Source organism: Glycine soja, chromosome 15, assembly GCF_004193775.1.
Source record: "Glycine soja cultivar W05 chromosome 15, ASM419377v2, whole genome shotgun sequence".
Classification (NCBI taxonomy): domain Eukaryota; kingdom Viridiplantae; phylum Streptophyta; class Magnoliopsida; order Fabales; family Fabaceae; genus Glycine; species Glycine soja.
Window position 1 is genome coordinate 5,271,517 of NC_041016.1, and position 13,790 is coordinate 5,285,306.

Genomic DNA, 13,790 nt, shown 5'->3' on the forward strand with positions numbered 1-13,790 from the left:
TCAGCAAACGGAAATTGTGTATGTTTGTATGCTTGTGAATATGAAGGTAGTTAATTTTTGTATGTTTTTAGTTTAAATTCAAGGAAGGATCCATCAAAAGTGAATTGTGAATAGAAAAAAAAAAAAAAAACTCATAGGCGACTCTATGGAAGACAAAAAAATAGACGGGATACATTGCAATGTTTGAACTTTTACACCTTTGCAAGTTATATATATATATATAACAAGAGGACTAGAATATTAGTTTTATTAGTAAAAAAAATTAAATTTGTGACTTTTTTCTTCTTCTTTTGACCATTTAAGTTACCTTATATTTTCCTGCACCTTTGCAAGTTGAACCTAGCAATTAAATCTTCTGCTAAAGATATTTGCATTGATTTTACCATCTAACTAACGAGTTTTGCATATGTTCCAAACTCTTAATTATTTCAGTTCATTCTTCAGCATACTTATTTAAATATCACAAACGTTATCCTCCCGGAATATATGAGTCAGAGTATAATGCCTAATGTTTTATACTACTTCTCTTTTTAATAAATATATAATTATTATATATATGCTAAAATAGCCTCATTGTGGCATGAATCATATGATGTTGCACGCCTGCACCACAGTACATCCAATTGGCTAAATATTTTTAGTATTATTTTATATTCACCTATTGACTATTTAACTATTAAATTTTGGTAATAATATATTTTAAACTTGAATACTTCCTTAAGTTCCAAGAAATAATAAACCAATAGTTAAAATGATCTAGTACCTTGATTTATATTTGACCTTCTAAAAACTAAATTAGATGTTTAAAAAAATGGAATAAAATGGTGGTTTAATTGGAAGTCAAATTCTAATTTTTTGTGTTACATAAAATATTATACTCCATTTTTTTTCAATTGACATTTTAGCATATTTTTTTTATTTCATTTTAATTACCCTTTTATAATATTAATGAACTATTATTTTTCTCTAATTCCACCCATAACAATTAATTAATGTGCATTTTTAGAAAAATTAATTACTATAAAACAAGGAACTAAAAAAAGGTTAACAATTTTCATAAATATTGAAACATTGATCGTGTGTTTTAAATCTTGTATCACAAGATTAAATAGGAAATAAAAACAACAGCAAGATCTATAGTTGTTTGTTCTATTTACTTGGCTGAAATTGCAAAGTTGTCAAGTCTTTGGTTCAAACTAAAAATCAAAATAATTGGGAACGATTAACCACCAACATTGACAGGCCGCCACACAAACGTGCCCTCTACGCTTTTTTGATGTTCTTCTAGATGTTGAAGCTGTGTTCATTTTTTTTTTCTACAAAAAGGACGAACAAATTTATCTTCATTTTTTTTATTAAAACAATTAGAATAGGAAAAAAAATAAAGACTAATTCCTTTCACACCAGTACTATGAGTAAAAAGTCAATGCCTTGAGTTGAAAGTCCAAGTCATGCTAGCAATCTGTTATTAATACATTGTGACGAAGGTTCTTGATATGTCTAACTTAATTGTAATTGAGAAATACCCGCAACTAAATGAAACTTATTTTTTATTCTTAAAATTTTAATAATAGTTTTCAGGTAACCACCACTGCTTAAATTTACAAGTTTTCCAATTCTAATTGCTCTAAGGAAATACCATCTAAGTAACATAAAACCAAATAGAAGTGTTTAAAAACAACCAAAACCTAATCCACAGCAAGTGCCACCAACTCCGATTCATAAATACACATTGTATTATCTTAAAAATAAAATGGGACCATAGACCACCAAAACCATCACATGATGGCAAACTCTTACCTTTTGATCCGTAACTAAGTTGCATATATGGTGATTAATTAGTAAATGCATTTAAACACGTAGGTAGGGGGTTGCAACTCGCAAAGAGAGAGGGGTACTAAGAAAGTCCGAACCATAACAAGATAATATAAAGAAGAAAAACTCTCTATTTTTTTCCTTTTCAAAATTGAATGAATTTTTACTCATCTACACAAACTAAATTATGCCTATAAATAAAAGGTAATGCCCTGTGAATGAAACTGTGAGATATGCAACAGAGTTAAATATTGTTCTTAGCAAGGCGTTGCGTGTCACGCCATTTTCTTATGCGTCTTTGGTCACTCTTAAATGGATCAACCCAGTTTTTGTCTGCACCAATGGCTTTATTCCAACGCTCTTTGAAGATTTCAAATTCCCATGTCGATTGCCTTCTTATCTGCTCAATCCATACGTTAAGATATAAACACAGTGAATGCAAGTTACTCTTTGGTCAATGCCACAACAACTAACTGGTTTTGAAAGTAAGCTTCAAAGCCTCACCTCAGTTCGCACATCAATTCCTACTCCACCTTGTTTCTGCTTAGGAAAGGATAGAAAATCAACACTAAAGTGAATACTAGCATCATTAGGATTGTTAATGAAATAAGATAAGATTACAGACAAGAATCACAGAATGTCATTAAAACTATACCATAGTTGTCCTTTGTAGTTTCGAAACCTGCAGAGAAAGAAACAAAAATCACAGACATGAAGCAAATGATAAACAACAAACTACTAAAAATGGTAGAATAATCCCTTTCCCACATCCTCAGCTAATTGCAAGAAAATTATTAAATCTAATTGATAAATTGAGATCAACAATACAAGAATGGCTATCTTAATTATTTAACAATTACCAATTACATTTCCAAACCATTTAAACATCTCAAATACTCAACATGCATAAAAAAATGGTTTTGTTGTCAAGGATTAAAAGTTTTTTTATTGAGAAAGAAAATAAATCTGAGAGCTAATGTTAATCAAACTGTAAAAGATATGGTAAATTTTGGGAGGTAAGATCAAATAGATAATAATATCTAATCCATATTTGGTAACAGAATAGCAAACAACACAGGCTTTACTAGTGGTATAACTAAAGCCACAAATTTGTCCAGACAAATCAATATAGAGCAAAAGGAACACTATTTTGTACATAACGGAATGATAAGTAACAAACAATGTTTGTTCTTATGTTTAGGGTCATAAGGAATTTTTTTTCTGTAAAGTAGGAGTGGTAGCATATACAAGAGTATCAAGTTACAACTACTGAATATTGAATAATACCATGTTGGAGCACTTACGCTATACTTTGGCTTGCAGTGACACAATAAAAAATGAATTCCAACATTATGAAATGAGAAGGCATATACCTTTGTCATTCTGTGACCACTCCCCCCCAGAGTTTGTATTCCCTTGTGAAAAACATATTCGCTGTCAACAACTCCCACCTTTTTAGTTCGATCTCCCTAGAAAAATGACATTGATCTCATAATGATACTTGTCATGCAGAAATGGTGGCAAAAAAAGTAAGGGCAGAACAGCCAGCCAAGTATACAAATGATAAATTGAATAGATCAACACATGACACATTCCGAATTTGCATGCTAGTGACGTAGCATGAGAATGTGCAAAAGAATATTCAATAACTATATCTCTTGTAAGAGGCAGTAGTAACTGCCCAACATCATATAACTAGGGTACTAGAAACTAGGGCAAAAGTTTTTTAGCTTAGCACAGGAAAGATCACTGCAGCATTGGTGGACACCATACACATGATTGGCAATCACTACCAAGAAGCAAAAAACAGAGTTGCATGTCAATGAGAATCGTAAAGACAAGTGCCATCATGGTAAAAGGAAATAAAGAGGGAAAAAATTGTGACCACCAAAAATGTCCAGAAAATGCATATTTCTCACCTGTGCACAATATCCTAGCTTCATATCAACTCCCCATCCATGGACAAGGTCATTCTGGAGAAAATACAAGTGATACTGATGAGACAATACTGAACACCAACATAATGGACTATTTGATCTATTAGTAATCTATAAGAAAAATAGATTTCTAAAAATTTCATCAAGACAAGGTCAAACTTCACTAGGAACTCAGGAAGCCCACCAAAACAAAATGCAAGCAAATCAAGAGAATCAGAAAAAAATTCTTTACAGCAGCCAAAGCCAAACCTCATTTCAGAAAACCTATTTGCATTTTGGTAACTTGAAAAACTGACCCAACTGAAAAAAACAATAATAAAACTTTGGACAAAATATTGAAGTTGTCCACAGTAAGTACCACACAATAGTACAGTTGGAAGAAACAAAAGTTTTGGAAAAGTTTGAAAGGCTTCTTCAATGTGTAGTTGGAACTTAGATTTAATATTCCTATGAACCATGGAAGTAATATTACCTGTATAAGATGCCAAGTGCAGTACCAGGCAGATTGAGAGAAAACAGGAGCCATACCTTCCACAAACCTACACAAGTTGTTTTGAAGTTCTGTGTCATTCACAACACAACAAGCATGCCAAGATTTATCATAAATCGCCACAAAGGAATTTGTCTTATCATATTTCTTGTGATGCTTTCAGAAGTCCAGAGAAAGAAAACATAGTATATTATAAGGTAATCAACTAAAACATAACAAAACCAACAGCATTTTTCATCCTCTGACATAATTAAAGAGACAATTCCAGTATAGCATCATTTCAACTTCAACATGAGGGCACCCAAAGCAATTCGAAGATAACATTCTCAAAAAGCAATCTTGCAGAAAGACCTAGTTATAGGTTGCATCATTCCATATATTTCTATGAATCACTCTATTCAATCATATTTTGCACTATCATCCTAGAAGCACCTAACAATAAAAAAACAAAAAAATATTATAGTGACTAACAAAATAAAAGAAATGAGTCATCCATGGCTGACATGAAACAGAACATAAGACAGTAGCACATGTCCCTTTTACCTAAGAAAATAATCGTTAAAACAGCATCATCTACATGATAGACATACTTGCCTTTGATATAACTCAGTTGGCCTCACAGTGATTTGCTTTGATTTTGTTATTAAATCAAAACTTTTGAGTCGACAATAAGCTATTTTTTCCTAATTACAATATAAATACAGGCTTAAATGAACTTTGGAAGAAAATTAAACATATCCTGCCAACTTGATGGTCGATGGAGGGACGATAAAATGCATCAACAAGATCTGGCACAAACATCTTGAAATATTACACAGCTATAACAGGATCAGAGAAAGCAACAGCTACCCAGTGCACGGCGGTCCCTCACTTAAATCTGAACACCTTGTACTGCCTCTGCGTTCATAGACTCTTCTGCTTCAATGAAAACATCAAGGTAAGTACAATAAGCATTGTTTAGCAAGTGCTTATGGATAGGCTAACAAAAAATCACCTATGAAATTTCTTGGTTCTAGCTCTAATTGTAATTCTATGGTGTATCTCTGTTGAATTTGGGTCAAGAGCTGGTTGAGATATCTCCAAACCTTCTCTCTTTATAATTTCAACATATCTGCAAAAAAAAAAAAAGAAGCCCGTGTTAATTCTTTCTTTGATTTGATGAGACAAAAGTTGTAAGAGATGTTACTGACTAGTCTTACAATTAGAACAGGTTTAAGAATATAAACCCAACAAAAAACCTCTTTTGTCTGTTACCACCCCTGACAAGCAAAGATTTCTTAGCAACCTAATGTAAGCTTAACAAACCTAATAAGGATAATATAATCTTATAATGTATGGCAGAAAATTCAAAGTCAATTTTCATTCAGCTATCAAATTTTAAAATGGAAAAAAATAAAAATAAACTAACATATCATCATGTAATCAAATAAAATTGGATTCTTTTTTTCATAAAATTAACACCAGTATTGCATATTCCTGCTAGCCTATATCAAGGCAGACTGCACACATATATCAAAATAGTAGCAGCAGTAGGAAAGCAAAGAGGCATCCTTAATACCTTGAAGGTGAAAAATGCTCCACACCTAGATCCTCATCCCAGAGAAAGATATAATCATAAATAGACACTATATCTGGATGTAGAAACCTTTTTGCAAACCACCTGACAAAAAACTCATGAATTAGTATGTAAGTTCGAAAAAAAAATCAACTACATATATAAGTGAGTATGCATACAAAAGAATATAAAATTAGTAATAAAACTACAAATCTTGGGAAACTATCACAAGAGAACCAGCAGTCTGATATGTGCAGAGTTACAACATACTGAATACAGATACCATAACAAAACCATGTTAAAAGAGCCTGGGGTGAAGCAGTGATACATTGCCCAATTCATCATATATAACCAGAAGATAGCTAATCCCATAGCCTTTCCTAGGCATTAACATGATATTGTTAAATGATACATTTTCAGTTTCAGTGGTGGTTCCCAACAGAAAAATGGGAAAAAAAACTAAGACTTTGATTTTAATACATTGAGAGCAGCCAAAATGTTTACCAAATTTCCTTGGCACTTACATAGCCTAACCAGCTCATCCTGAGTCAAAGAGACATTTTGATTTTCAAAAAATCATTTACTTAATGAACATATAATATGCCTCATTTATTTATTATTACAGTTTCCTCAAAATAATTAAAGCAAACTCCCTTAAATGAACATACTTCAGAGGAAAAAAAAAGACATTAGGATGACAGGTCTCATACTTACCACTTTGTTTGATTCCGAGCAATAATGTGTATGGCCTTGCTACTCCAGTCAAGATTCCACCATCCATCCACATTGCCATCATAATGGAATAAAATAATTGTGAAGTTTTCTTGAAGAAACTGAAATAAATGAAATAGTTAAAGAATGTTGATTCAAATAATTTGAATAATCTAAGCTGTCATCAAAAATACCTTTTGCACCATAGCATCAACATTCTGCTTTTGTTTAATACCAACTGGAACTGCCAGTAAGTTAGAGTTAGAGTAAACAGCCTGCAATTTCATAAACAACCCCAAACAATCATTACAAATTCCCAAATTTAACCTATCATCTGACAGTTTCAATAAAACCAAAATATAGAAGAATAATGCAAAAAAATTCTGACCTTTGATCTTGAACTACTTCTTGACCATAATGGTCTTAACTCCAAATCTGAATTATCATGTATTATACCTCGTGGCAAGCCTTTCAACTTCCCATAAGTTGAAGGATACACCTGCACCAACAAGTTCAAAATATTTATCCAAGTTACAAAATCATATTAGGCAAGAATTGTGAAACAGACAGGTTCATCACAAATTTTGAAAGCAATCGTTGCCATCATTTACTATAACCAGCAGGGTGTTTGTAAAGCATCAAAGATCAAACCTAGAAAAAAGAGAATCAGAAAGCTACTTGGTCTAGTAATCTAACATTGTAGATTTTACCTTTGGTTGTCCCCAGAAACTCCATTTTTTGTCAATCTGATAGTGGCAAATGATAAACAGAAAAGGAGGGGAAATTAAGTTAGAACACTCAGCACAAGAATATGGTCATTTAACAATGCTTTATTGACATGGTTATAGGACTCAGGATAAAGCAGTACCAATTCCTCTTTAATAAGATGATAAATTGCTAAGTATCAATTAGCCAGACATTTAATGAACATTTTGGCCCTTTCTTATGACATACATGCAATGATAGCCCAAAGAATTCAACCGATCTCGTACCTCTTCTTGGTGATACTGATACTTTGTGGTTCTATACACAATGAATAACATTATCGTGCACAAAACTGCCAGAAAAGGCAGATGTTTCATCTTGAAACTTGATTTACCCTGACCAAAAAACTACTGTTACAACAATGATGTTACACATGAATCTTAAGAGCTAAATAATGTTTTACAACAAACTCCCCTAACAAAATCCAAAGTAATGAGATTAGATGAAAAGAGGACAGACCCCATCAGACAATCCACTCTTTTTTCTCATCAGCCATCTCAATGATTTGATAGACGTCATAGAAATTTGAATCTTTTATTCGGTCCTCATAAAAAACTGCTTGCTCTGACATAAATAAAGCATTAGAATTTAGAAGCTATTTCAAGCCAATGCTTAACATATTAGTTCCTCAATAACATTGCATAATTTGGCATCAATAACAAATCCAACTGATCAAAACAACGAAATTTGAAGTTCCGATAATCTATGTTCTTCAACACCACAAAATATATAGGCATAGAAAACTATCATGCCCTAAAAAATATACTATAGTACACGCACAGACATATAAATTGAAAAAAAAAAAAAAAGTAACGATTGCCTTTGAGCTCAATTGCTGGACACTACCTAAGGTCCAAAACAGAAAACACATTATTGCAAAACTGAATTACCTTCATTCATGTGTAAAACCAGGCAGCCAGAACACTAACTATATTTTGTGCAAAAGGAGACATTATGCATGGGAAATGTGATAACTGACCCAAAAAAAAAAAGAGATAATATTTGTGGATTGAAGAAAGGGAAACACATGCTTAGAATATTAGCGATGATGGAAAGAACACGCCCCAGCTTGCTGAATCCACGCACCAACCAAACTTGTAGATAAAATATACCAAAAAGAACGCTCAAATAAAGTAACCCGAGCAATCTCCGAAACTGTCGTCAATGACTTACAACATAAGCACCAAGGATCACGGAAACACAACTGCAAACCTTGGAATTTCCCCCAAGTACAAGGATCACATGAAAAAATTGTAAAAACGCGCAGCGGTACAAAACAGTGAACTATACTTGGAACCAAAAGTCCTTCGTTCACAAACAACAAACCCCATTAGTTTCCTCCCCATAGAAATTAAACAGAGATATAAAATAAAATAAAAAGAGGAGTAAAAATAACTCCCACCGATAAAAACAGAGGAAACAACAACTCAGTCAGATCTAACCCTCTCCACACGTTATTTTTTGTCTTTCGAAGAAGAGTAAAGTTTCACTTTAACTCCAAAATTTTAAAAACACAAAAATTAAAATACTTGACTGGTAAAACTGGCAACACGATTGAAGATTTTCCAGCATCTTTTTACACCCCGGATCTTCCCTTGGAGACCCAGAAGAGTAAAAGACAAGAGGAAGCCAAGGAAGAGAGAAAGGGAAGGGAAGAACCTCAAAAACTTAAATGGACAGCTTGAAAAGGCTGAAAGCAACAAACTTTGAAGATCACATGAGATACCGAGAACGGTGGCAGCTGAAGCGGCGAACCCCAGATGAAAATAAAAGAAACAGTATCAATGCATAGAGAGAGAGCGCGCACAGAAGACAACAAAAGAAATGAGAAGATGATGTTAAAAGGAGAACCTGAACAAATGAATGCATGCGTGTCTGTTGACTGATGATAAAGAAATGTAGAGCTTGATGATGATGACAAGTGCAATGTCTTGTTCTCACTCACTCACTCGTGTCAATTCCTCCTCTTCTCATCCAAAACCAAAACCAAACCTTTATCAGTCCCACCTGCTAACACCATCTATGTCGTTACTCTTCACTACAGTACTACTTTACTTGCTCTAATCACACCGTCACTTTCGCTCTCTGTCTCACTCTCACTTCTCCCTCTTTTCCTTCTTCTGTAAAAATTAGAAAGATATTTAAGCCTAATAAATACATATCAACTGTATAAAGTTAATAACCAAATTAGTAACCATTTGATTTGTAAGTCCTGACCTCTTCTTACTTAGCTCTGAGGTTTTGTTTTGTGTCGTGTTAGTAATTATTTATCTCTTTTAAAATTTATTTAATTTTTTTATAATCATTTATTGTAAAAAATATCAATCACATAAAAAAAATACCAGCTTTAATGAGTTTTCGTTGAATTTAAGTCAATTCGTAAAATTTTGCTGAATATCAATAAGATTGTGGTAAGTATATTGTTCGAACAAAAACAAATGAACATATGCTACTACATTTCAAAGTGTTTGTACAATAGTGTACAAGACTAAACCAACCACGTGAAGTCGAGGTTTGTAACTTGTAAGTTCGTTCTAGTAGAGGATTTTCAAACTAATGATTGGAAAATGAAGTAGATCAGGGCGTAATGTGTGGTTGTGAAATTGAGTTTTCCTGACAAAGAAAAAATTAAAATAAAATGCTGTGATATGAGGCAGGGCCTTGTAATAATAATAATAATATAATAATAATAATAACATTTTTTAGGTCACCAACTGTGGCTGTTTTTGTAGTCTGTTTAATTGAAAACGTGTCCTACTGACATCTGTTTCCCGTAAATATATAAAATAAAATACTTCAACAAGTGATAAATAATTGAGTTATTAAATTTTATTCACCATTAGCAAGAGCAAAAATATAAGTGCATTTTTTGTTTGTAATAAGAACTTAAGATAGTGATTTTAACCAAAAAAAATGATACTATATTGGATTAATAATTTTTTCTTAAATTATAATATAGGAATTCTGAGAGAAAGACTAAACACACCATGAGAGTGTAAAATTTTAAATCATATTATGCAAGCAAAATAGAGAAAAGAACTTTATTTTTTAATATTGTAGAGTTTGACGTGAAACAGCTTTATCCAGTAAGTTGATGCCACCTGCATTGCAATTTGCAATTACCAAAGCAGGATTCCGTCTAGGTTTAGCATTGCTGCATGAGTCGGTTTCCAACAGTCACATAAACCAAGTCTTCTCTATCCATCGTCAAGCAAACCACGTTTTTTATTTTTATGATATTAAAAAAGCGACTAAAGTATGCGACAAAAGAATTGGCATAATTGGAATTGGAAAACTGCACATTTAATAATAAAGGATAAATGATAGCAATGCATTGTTTTTGTTCAAGGAATATCTAAGAATCTAATCATTCTATCATATAAAAAAAATCAACTCGTGCTATTTTTTAAAAAAAATTAATAATAATTTTAACACTGGATAATCAAATATTAAATAAAAATGTAAGTTTAATGTCTTAATAAAAAAATTTAAAAAATGGTAGTGTGTTTTCTTTCATTCTAATTTTAGAATGTGTTATCTATATGGTATTATTGGTATGCAGTTAAGTTTTACTAAAAACTCATCTCATCTTTGACAAGTAACATGTTTTAATGATATATACTAGCAATTGACGAAGGGTAAATTATTTGCAAAAGGGTTATAAAAATATAGGTGAAAAAAGAGGGAGCCTCAGCTTGTATCAATCATAGGGGAAGCAAAAGTTAATCAAGGTCCAAAATGATTATATTTAAATGAGCCTTTGGACCCGCACCACTAAAATATAGCACCTTATTCTTATTCTAGCTTCGGGTATTAAGAAATCTACTGAAAAGATGTCGTGGTAGGGAACCAACCTCACCTAACAAATACCCTAAGTTCTCCACACACACACGTCCTCTCTCTCAAACATTCACCTTTTGCTGTTCATTAAATAGTTTAGGGAAATTATTGAATTGACCCTTTTGTCACAACTCACGCATTGAAGTACTTAATTAATTTTCACACTCACTCATCATGTGATGGAGATTATGATCCCACATGCACGCTGCGAAGATTTCAAAACGGCAAAAAAAACCAAGTAAATGTCATCACGGAATGCAGCCCTTTTGGCTTTTTCAATTATTTACTCTCTCTTTTTAGTTTTGTTCCGGAATAGAATGAGAAAATAATCTAAACAAAAATGGAGAGGTTAAAAAAATGTAAAGAAATAAATGTTTTTTCTTTTCTCTTATTTGGTTATATTGTACAAAAGGGGTGAGACAAGATTTTGAATGATAATATGCAAATTTAAAAGCACAGCAGCAGCCAGCAGGTGAAAAACTGAAAATAGTACGATACCCAAAAAAAAAATCTTCTTTAAAAAATATCCAAATGCATTATGAAAGAGAAATGTTGATATAAAACTGTTGGTGTAGATCGCAAATTCTATTACTGTTATTATTAATTTTTTTAATCTTGCCGCGTGCTATTGGAACTGTATACAATTTGAGTAATTTATTTTAAGTTCGATCAACGATAGGTCATCCAAATTGGATTCGGAGATTCTATTAACAGTTTAATTATATAAAAAAAAAAAAACAGAAAGGGATCAAATTCGTAAAAGAGTGTCTTTTTTTTTTATTACAAACGTATAAGACTATCTTTTAAAAAATACAAAAGACGGGTCTATTAACAAAAAAAAAAAAGATGTATGCAACCTTACCAAAATATATGTCAAAAAAGTTTTTTATTTTATTTGAGGGTATCCAACCATACATACTTAAAATTATTAAACTATGACATCTCACCTGTTAGGTAATGAAAGAAGACAAAAACATTGAAATTTCATAAATTTTCTTATTTTGAAAAACATGAAGACGTCAGAGCGATGTAGTTAACACACACATATATGTATATATATATATATATATAATCATTTATATAGTAATAAAAATGATTAATCTTAACTGTTAAATCAAAATAAAAGACTATGATTGAAATATTTTAAATTCAAAATAAAAACTTATTTAAACATAAAATCTCTATAAAATTTATCAAATAAAAAACTCAACATTTTAAAAATTTAATTTACATCAAGATCATTATCACAATTACAATCATCATCATAACCATCAACATAATGATTATCACTATGATTACCATTGTCGTCATCAACATTATCAGCGTTGCCGTGACCACCACTATTACTGACAATCACGGTGATAATTACAATGACAATTATAGTGAAAACAATCATGACAATAATGATAATCATAATGATGATTGGTTTGATTTAAAAATAAAAAAAACATGACTAAAAATTAACCTAATATATATCATCAAAATGTCTCATTATCTTAGATTTATAGGTTTGTTTCTTTCTTTATTTCCTATGTATAAAAAAAAATATTAATTAGTTTATATTTAACTTTTCAAAAACTCTACGTAAATATTTAATGAAATTTGTTGAAGTCGTGTATAGGGGATAGTTAGAAAAAACTAGGATAGGTTACATGAGATTATAAATTCAAACTATAATTTAATGTACCAAAAAAGTAGATGCTTATTAAATCAAAGTGTATATGCATACATTAATTACTTAAAGAATCATTCATTAGGTCAATAAAGCTATTTCCTTATTGAGTTTAACTACTCTCTTACATTATGGTCCTTGAACCCTATAGATTGTTTGAATTGTTGAAATCTGGTTATTGGTTTCATAGGCTGACTTATTTCCGTTTGTGGTAGCAGATTTAAGTTACCAGCAGCTAGCAGATCTTGGTATAGGAATATATATAGGATGATTCATCCCGATTTTAGATTTGGTTTTGGGGAAGGAAAAGTTGGCAAGTCTTAAGCCAAAAAGTTCTGATTATTACATATTGGGATAGAGGATATAATATAATCAACAGATAGTTTTTTGGTACACACACACACATATATATATTCTGGACTTGATTATTTCTAGTTTACCAAAAATACAATTACAAAAGATATCTAAAAAACAAAAAAAAAGCAAAAAATAGATTTTAGTCAGTCCACCACACTAATAATAAATATGATGAGACATGAAAGTAAGACAGGATATAGTTAATATAAGCTCTTATGCTATCTGGTATTTTGGGATGAGAACAGGTGAGGTTTTTGTTAGCATTATTATTATATATTTTTTTATTATGTATTAAAATTATATATTTATCTTTTTAAATTTTAAGAATGTTGACTTACGTAAGGAGCTAATTTGATAGTTTTATTGAAGAACAAATTTATGTCATATTTAGAAGTCTTTTTACAAAATATATTTTTAATTAAGTTATCATGAAAATAATATTGGATCTTAAAATTAGGCTTGTATCGAATGAACAAATCATGTTTAACTTTTACAAAGTTTAGCCTTCCTATTTTCAACCATGTCGCTTGCCTTGAGTATAAGTGATTTTAATTTTCATGACCTATTGATCAAATAGATTATTTAGGGATAACTCAAATTTATCTTAAAATGTTAATATGAAATAGACTTTTAAGTTAATAAGTCAAA

At 31.3% G+C, this 13,790-nt stretch overlaps 1 protein-coding gene across 7 annotated transcripts; it reads right to left on the bottom strand.

The window, feature by feature from the left end:
* Positions 1-1,895: 1,895 nt before the first annotated feature.
* Positions 1,896-9,398, bottom strand: LOC114388249. 7 transcript variants are annotated; one of them, XM_028348648.1, is made up of 17 exons: positions 9,125-9,397; positions 8,933-9,014; positions 7,733-7,837; positions 7,501-7,608; positions 7,219-7,254; positions 6,897-7,007; positions 6,703-6,783; positions 6,512-6,630; positions 5,801-5,902; positions 5,237-5,353; positions 5,092-5,157; positions 4,225-4,291; positions 3,735-3,788; positions 3,189-3,284; positions 2,471-2,497; positions 2,320-2,358; positions 1,896-2,215 (listed from the first exon to the last, which is right to left on the bottom strand). In XM_028348648.1, the coding sequence occupies exons 3-17, from the start codon at positions 7,790-7,792 to the stop codon at positions 2,060-2,062; spliced, it is 1,239 nt and encodes a 412-aa protein (XP_028204449.1). In that variant the 5' UTR covers positions 7,793-7,837; positions 8,933-9,014; positions 9,125-9,397; the 3' UTR covers positions 1,896-2,059. The 7 variants fall into 7 exon arrangements, 6 of the variants coding, with proteins under 6 accessions (XP_028204449.1, XP_028204454.1, XP_028204450.1 ...); XM_028348653.1 differs by having other exon boundaries at positions 7,501-7,623; XM_028348649.1 differs by lacking the exon at positions 8,933-9,014.
* Between the last annotated feature and the right edge of the window lie 4,392 nt (positions 9,399-13,790).